This window comes from Opisthorchis viverrini (assembly GCF_000715545.1).
Source record: "Opisthorchis viverrini unplaced genomic scaffold opera_v5_388, whole genome shotgun sequence".
Taxonomy (NCBI): domain Eukaryota; kingdom Metazoa; phylum Platyhelminthes; class Trematoda; order Opisthorchiida; family Opisthorchiidae; genus Opisthorchis; species Opisthorchis viverrini.
In genome coordinates, this window is record NW_008752045.1 from 190,898 (window position 1) to 199,073 (window position 8,176).

At 47.9% G+C, this 8,176-nt stretch overlaps 1 protein-coding gene across 1 annotated transcript; it reads left to right on the forward strand.

The window, feature by feature from the left end:
* Nucleotides 1-2,879: 2,879 nt before the first annotated feature.
* Nucleotides 2,880-3,226, forward strand: T265_10610 (hypothetical protein; the record flags this gene model as incomplete). The annotated part of the gene is made up of 2 exons (XM_009177032.1): nt 2,880-3,110; nt 3,146-3,226. 2 exons carry the CDS (start codon nt 2,880-2,882, stop codon nt 3,224-3,226), a joined length of 312 nt encoding a protein of 103 aa, XP_009175296.1.
* Between the last annotated feature and the right edge of the window lie 4,950 nt (nt 3,227-8,176).

The window sequence follows — 8,176 nt, forward strand, 5'->3', positions numbered from 1 at the left end:
GACGCCACAGGTATTTCACCATTACCCGATCGCATTTTGGCCTTAGAGTCATTTCCCATGCCCATAACTATCACTCAACTTCGTCGTTTCATTGGTATCATCAACTACTACCGGCGATTCATCCCTCACTGTGCGGATATTTTGCAACCACTGACCGATTTACTCGGCTCCAAGAAAAAATCTGTTGCATTGTCCGCCGTCTCCATTGCCGCTTTCGAAAGAGCCAAGCAAGCGATTCCTCAGGCCACAATGTTATCTTACCTCGATACTCACGAAAGCACAAAGCGGATTTTCACAAGTGATGCTTCGAACGCTGCCGTCAGTGCCATGGTTCATCAAGTTGTTAACAACACATCTCCACCAGCAGCGTTTTGCTCGTGGAAGACGCAGGCTGCCCAAACGCATTACAGTACTTTTGGTCGTGAATTACTCGCAATTTACCTTGCTATTCGCCATTTCCGGCACTTGTTAGGGGGTAGATCGTCTACCATTCAAACCGACCATAAGCCACTCACTTATGCCTTCAACGCCAAGGCTGATCGATATTCACCACCCGAGATACGCCATCTCGACTATATTTCACAGTTCACCATCGACATTCGGTACACTCAAGGTTCGGGCAATGTCGTCGCAGATGCCCTGTCCCGTCCTGACATCAACGCTCTTCGCCCTTCCACGCAGTTGGACCTAGACAAGCTGGCGAACCTTCAAAACAGTGATCCTAATTTTTTGCCCATTCTATCGTTTCCTTCATTTCAAGTCTTTTCAAGTCCGTTACCCCTCCAATCCGGAACCATTTTTTGTGATATGTCTACCGGATCAGCTAGCCCAATTCTCCCTGAAGCTTTTCGACGCGTTGTTTTTAACCACTTTCATGGATTTTCTCATCCAGGAATCAGAGCAACCAGGAAGTTGATTGGTGCACGATTTGTATGGCACTTCAAGAACAAAGACCTGACATCCTGGGCCAAACAGTGCATTGCCTGTCAACGCGGTAAAGTAACTGAGAAACTCACCTGTCGGTTCATTTGTCGTTCCTGATGCTCGATTCACACACGTCCATCTCGACATTGTTGTCCCGCTTTCCCAATCAAACGGTTTCAAGTATATCCTTACCATGATTGATCTTTTTACCCGTTGGACGGTAGCTGTACCCATTTCGGATACTTCAGCTGAAACGGTTGCTTTTTCATTTTTGCAGCACTAGGTAAGTAATTTTGGTATACCTTCCACCGTTACTACCGATCACGGTTCACAATGTCAGTGTACTCTCTTCCGGGAGTTTTCTACACTATTCGGTTTCCATCACACATCGACTACCACGTATCACCCCTATTCTAACGGTTTCGCTGAGCATTTCCCTCGCTACCTCAAAGCTGCGCGGACTTCCCAAATGAACACATTTTCATGGTCCTCTTCTTTACCCCTCATTTTGCTTGCTATTCGCTCCACTGTTAAGGAGGATTTTCACTGTTCCCCAGCCGAGCTAGTATGCGGTACAACTCTACGTCTACCCAGTGAACTAGTTTCCCCTTCAGGCGCACAGCCCGAATCACCAGTTACATTCATCTCCCGTCTGAAACAACACATGTCCGAACTTCGCGCGACACCGACCAGACGATCAAAGCGAACGGAGCACATCTCAACCGAACTCTCTTCTACATCTTTTGTATTTGTCCGACGTGACGCAACGAGGAAACCTCTCCAACCCTGTTATGATCGCCCCTTCAAGGTTATCGGACGTCACTCCAAATACTTTGTTTTAGAGAGAAGTGGAAAGCACGATACCGTCTCCATTGATCGTCTGAAACCTGCCTACATTGAAGCACCCACGACCACATCCAGCAATCCCGCTATCCCAGCAACACCCAAACCTACCCAAGATATCCCTCCCGCTCACCTCACTCCTTCCACTAGCCGTTCCGGACAACGCATCCGTTTCCCTCAGCACTTAGCTGGTTACGAAACTTAAAGTGAGCGAATTGTGATTCGTTACTTTATTTATTCGAGCGTTTTCCCATTTCGCGGTCAATGCTCTAGTGGGGGAGTAGTGTGACGTTTTGTACCTTTGTTTTACTTCCATTATAACACTACATATTTCTTCACTTGCATAATCGTTTTTTGTTTAAATACGAAAACCCACAAAATCGGGCACTTATACAATTCCACAGAATTCAAGCGTGGTCACGTGCTTCGACTCTCTCTTCTGATTTCGCTCGCTCTTGCAGCGGTCATTCGCGAGTCTCATGTACTAAGTCTGGTACCAAAACATTTCAGACGTCTTCGGAATCTATAATATGTGGCAACTGTTCAGAAGACCTCTGGACCAACATAATCGGATTATTGTTTATTCGCTGATCTGGGCCAACGACGAACTATTTTAAAGAGAACAATTGTTAGTGAGTCTGTTCCGTCTGATCTCTTTATTTTTGTATACCCAACCTAGCGTAATTCTTTTTATTTCTTTGCCACACACTCCAGGTAAACTAACTTATTGGGTAACCAGACCACTACAGACTTGACTCCGGCGCTATATTCCATAGCCCCAGCGTGACCGCTCGGCACCGTACCAACAAAGGGTGTTAAGCATAACGACTCGCTCGAACAAACGCACAGTACAGAACTAAGGGACTACGGTCCAAATGGATTAGTCAGAAACCCACTAATATCGGTTAATCGAATAGCGGGTGACTAACCCTGAACTGACCTTGAGGGCCGGTGTGTGTTTATTGTCGTGTTGAAGCGCGCCGGTCACTGTCACGTTGGTGCCCGAATTTGATCGTGAAATGTCGAGCCATCTTGTATGGGATCTCGTGAAACGTAACAACTGCTTCTTGATGAAGCGTGGAAATGAGCAGTTCAGTCGTGACCCTTTAAATATGAAAGGGAAGAACTGCTTCATGTACAGTGGTCTGGTGCACAAAAAGGCAATTGGCATCAAGCCCGAGAAATACGGAAAGGGAATTGTTTTGATTACTAAAAAACCCGGATATGATCATAAGCCAGCGAAGGCCGTTGTCCGGACTAAATATGTTCGTGGACGCCGACGAACACTTCAGAAAATACGCAATATGATATGTCGGCAAAAGTACAGAAGAGAGTTGAAGATGGTATGTCTTGTTCTTCGGGCTAATTTTTTTCACAGCTCGCACTTCGACGGGCAAGTGCATTAATGTTGAACATGAAGCCAACTGCACCACCAACAGCAAAACCGAAGAAGTCGTAAATTTCTAATACATTCATTGGTACGTGACTAAGTCTTTTGTCTTCTGTCGTGGCACTCTACTGGGTTCCGGTTGTTCCCACTGAAAACAGCACATCATATGGGCTGGATGGATCGTGCATGTAATCATTAGCATGTTACTCAGCCTCTTAGGAACTACAGATAACAGTCATTTTGTATGGAAATCTGAGAAAATTCGTCTGTTCAACTGGCTGACTAGTACAGTGATATATCAGATATCATAACAATCATGCGTTAGCTGTCGGTGGTCCCAGTGTGAGCTCTTTCTGACGAGTTGGCTCATCCGAATTCCATATCAACAGGGGATGCGATGATCCGCATGATCAGGTATCAGGACTGAAGTCCTCTAATCGGAGACCGATCAACTACGAAAATGTGTGAAACAAAACTTTCGGAACAGGAGAAGGCGAAGGTATTTTCTAATGAATGTATTTTGTACCCACATATTGTAATGCCATGCTCCTGGACATATAGTCCCTTAACATTTCACTTACAATCCAGGAAGAGACAATGAAATATTGTGGAGAGTGACGTATCTTGGTGCTTGTATTAATTCTGATTGAAGCGTTGTAGCTGAGGTCAATGCATAAATCTGCAAGGCTCGGGTCGCGTTTGCTAATTTAAGACACCTATGGCGTCAGAGTGGTGTATCATTGAATCTCAAGGGAAGTGTGTATCAAGCTACAGCGCGGGCTGTTTTGTTGTATGACTGAGACTTGGACTGTTTGGGTAGGAGACGTCTTCAGGTGTTCGACAATCGTTATCTCAAAACCATAGCTCGTGTGGGTTGGTGTCGGCGTATCCGCAACGAGGAAATTAAAAAACGAGTTTCCGGTTGTGCAACGGGTACTTCCATAGAAGAATGTGTCCTGCACCATAAGCTGTGTGAGTTGGGATATATGTTGCGTATGCCCTACCATCGTTTACCGAAGAGGGCCGTTTTCCATGTCCAGTTCAGGGTGGCGGAAGCAAAGTGGTGGCAAACCCTTGGACCGGCAGAACGCTATGAAGAAAATTACGAAACCTTGCGTTTTAGGTTGAGCGTCGCGTGATCCTCATTGCGCCTTTTTGGAGATGCCGTGGATTATGGTTGCCAACCGATGCTAGTGGCGGTCTTGTCGGTTTATATCCAGATTGCCTAAATGAGTGTTTGGACGCGCAGGCACCTCGGAATGGTCGTAGTAAGCTAGCACTAAGTATGAGGCTAGGGTTTGAGCTCACTCAGTGTTGCAGTAACACTTGACACTGCATGTGTGAAGTGCATGCCCAACCGTGAGACGGGGTAATTTAGATTATTTAATATTGTTCGCGTTACCACGGGGTCAGATCCCAGAAGACCTGTGTCGTCTGCGTACTCTATCTGTGGGCGGACTCCCTGGGAGCACTTCAACCCCACAAGCATTAGAGGCTGGCAGTGAATCTTCCGTGGTCGCATTAATGACGAAGTTGAAGAGTAAAGGTGAAAGAGGACAGCCTCATCTGACATCATTTGGTGTGATGAACTCAGAAGAGAGTTTCTTCAGGCCTTCACATAGCCGTGTGATTTGACATACAGCGCCATAAGGAGGGTCAAGCCATTATGGAGGTCACCCTTGCTCCACAGATACTCCCATAGTGCCTGACGGTCCACAGAGTCGAAGGCAGCTTTCAGATCACGAAACAGCCATTGTTGGCTGCTGGAAGCAGTGTCGCTGTTCCAGTATTTGTCGTAGGGTGAAGCTTTGATCGATGCAAACTCTTGCAGGACGGAACCCAGCTTGTTTTTCACGGATCTGCCTCTGTTCAATCTGGGGATGAGATTGACCGAGTGATTAGAGCGCGAAGTTACTGACCACAAGGTCCGTGGTTCGGGCGCGACCTCTACCTCTCGACTTCCTCTGTCTTTGGTTGGTAACCTGGCAGCATCCCAGCACTCGTGCAACCTTCGAGTAGTATGGTAGCTAGGCACCGAAAGGGGGTGCTACAGCTGAATCAGAGAGAGAGAAAGTCAACCTTCTAAGGATCAGGCCAGAGAGCACCGATGCCATGGTGGTTTTCACACAGCATCCGCGTATCCTTTTTTAAGATAGGGATAACTGTCGACGCGCAGGCACCTTTTCTTCGTTCTATATAGCACCGGTACGCTGTGTCAGATGGGTCACCAGGGTTTTCCGCCTTCTTTGAAGGGGGTTGGATAAAGACCGTCCGGTCCTGGTGCCTTCTTACGTTTTGATAGGGCTATTTCGTACCTTACTTCTTCTTCCGAAGGGCGACCAAGGTTTACATTCCATTCGCCCGTGTACATTATCATCACAGGCTGTAGTACAGGAAGCCAGCTGAACTGTTCTCCGAAGTGCTCGGCCCATCTTTCCAGTCGACGTTTTTGCGAGTGAATTAATGAGGCGGCTTTTTCACTTATCGTTTCGCTGACCGTCGCTTTCCTGGGGCCAGTCGATCGTACCATTTGAAATAGGGCGCGGCTATTTCCCGTAGCAAAGGCCCTCTCCATCTCCTGAGATTTCGATCCCCACCATAGCTTTCGGTCTTTCTTTGTACTTTTCACTATTTGGCGTTTGAGGAATGGTAGGGATTTCCTGGCATCGATCATGGATAGCGATCACGTCGGCACCCAGTGGTCTTGTGGTCGAATCGGGGAGATCGGATAGACAGAACTTAACGTCGCTGACATAGTTCCCTTCGCATTTGCTACGCTTCACTTAGATGCTCACTGCCAGTGCAGTATTGGTTTAGTGTGGAGAGTTGTTGGGCTAGTTCAGAAATTTCCCAGAAACAGTTCATAATCAGCGCCCAACTGGAAGTGTCGATCTCTGTGGTCTTTGCGGCGAGCATCAACTCCGAATCGACCGCCTAAATGTGATTTCAGAGCTCAGACTACCTACTTGAGCATTCAGGTCGCCTGGAAGGATCACAATGTCAGTGCATTTTGCTTGACGAATGAGCCCGGATAGCTCTCGACAGAAATTATCCGCCTCAGAATTGCAGTCCGTTGGGGCATAAGCAGGCACCCCTTTCTATGTCAAGAGGCATTGAGCTTGATTGAACTAGTTAACCGGACGGTGCAAAGACGACTGTTCGTTGGGATCCAATACAGCAAAGGGCGTTCAGCTCTGAGGCTAAGTGCAGCTCCCACGCTATATATTCCACGAGTAATGGCTTCTGGGTCACCGGACACACGGTGGGAGAAATGTGAAAGAGCTGAGTTGATTCTTGGCCTTCGGGTCTTGTATGCGTGTTTTTGGGACACAGCATACATCAATTTTAAGCGAGTATAAGTTCGAGCTCTAGTTCCTGGGCCCAGTTGGTTACATCGTTCCACAAGCGGAGTGCCCACCATATAGCAGGGTTGTGGACAGTACCTTCCAGAAGAAGTCGTCCGGATGTAACTTCCTGGCTCTGGTAGATTTGTCTCATCAGAGCCCCAGGGCTTCTCTTGGGACACAACATCAATTTTAAGCGAGTATAAGTTCGAGCTCTAGTTCCTGGGCCCAGTTGGTTACATCGTTCCACAAGCGGAGTGCCCACCATATAGCAGGGTTGTGGACAGTACCTTCCAGAAGAAGTCGTCCGGATGTAACTTCCTGGCTCTGGTAGATTTGTCTCATCAGAGCCCCAGGGCTTCTCAATGGCCCTGAAAAACAAGGAGAAGCAGCAGCGAACAAGCGTGTAATCCAAAACCCTACAGGTGTTCCATAGCGAGCGATACTGACTGACTGACCCAAGCCATGTACATCTAGTTGCGTTATGGTCTGTCTGTGCTGGGATAGACTTGCTTCCGGAGGGCACATACAGGCCGTCTGTATTCAGCATAGCTGCAGCAGACGTTAGTGACACCACGTTCTGACCGATGTGGCTTGACAGTATTGTTAGCTGTAAGCATACCGTCAAGGAGCCCACAGCCCGTGCGAGAGGACGATTGGGTCCTCAATCAACCCGTTAGCTCAAAAACCTGCCTGCAAAGCGGCGGTGATTGAGGAAGGACCGTCTACATTATTAGGGAGGTTTTCGTTCTCAGTGGTGTAACCCGAATAAACTTATTCAGAATGTAAAAAGTAATAATAGTTCAGCTGTAGCTCCATTTCGGTGCCTAGAAAAGAAAGCACGGGGGCTGGGACCCTGCCGGGTTGCCCATTCTTACACAGGAACACCCGAGATGCTAGGGTTAGGTTCGAACAACATACCTTCATCCTCAACCACAGCTATCTCGAGCTCCGGACAGTCGCACACCAAGACGGTTCCACAATTACGTACTAGATATAACTCCAAACTTATTCGGACTGAATGATCAACTCATGGATGATGCCCGCTATTTAGGCTGGGTTTTTTCTGGAATGGAGATCCAGTTACGAGAAATTGTGTTGGATAGCTGTTTCCAGTTTACATTGACACTTTCCCCCATTGAAAGGGGTTCTTGTGTGCTCCGGGTTTGAGGCTAGTTCACTGATATGATGATAATCAACATCGATGTCAGCTGTAATAACCGCGTATTCGTCGTACAGTGGTTGTAGCTGCCGCAGTTTCGTTCACCGATGGTTTGGAGGGGGGTAGGTAGCTGCGCGCCGCAGGCGGGAGTTGATAAATTGGGGTTAGATCCAGCACTGTCAGTGGGCTGTCACGTAGGGGGATTGGGAAAGGAGCTATGCATCGAAGGCAATAGCTTGGATGCACGAGCGCCATTGATGGCGCGACTGGGCCGTATCTGACAATATCTCTAGCCATTGATGTGGCCCGTCTCGGGTTCGCCATCCAGGAAGACGGCAATGACCAGCGCAGCTAAGTTTCCTGGTAATGGCTTTCATACTTCGCTGCCAAGTCATTGGTTGACCGCCTCTGACACTCTTCCACCCTTCACGTGGTTGTGTGAAAAGAGACCTTCGAGGAAGTCAGTCGACTGGCATACGCAACACGTGGCCAAGCCAGCGCAACCTATGAAGC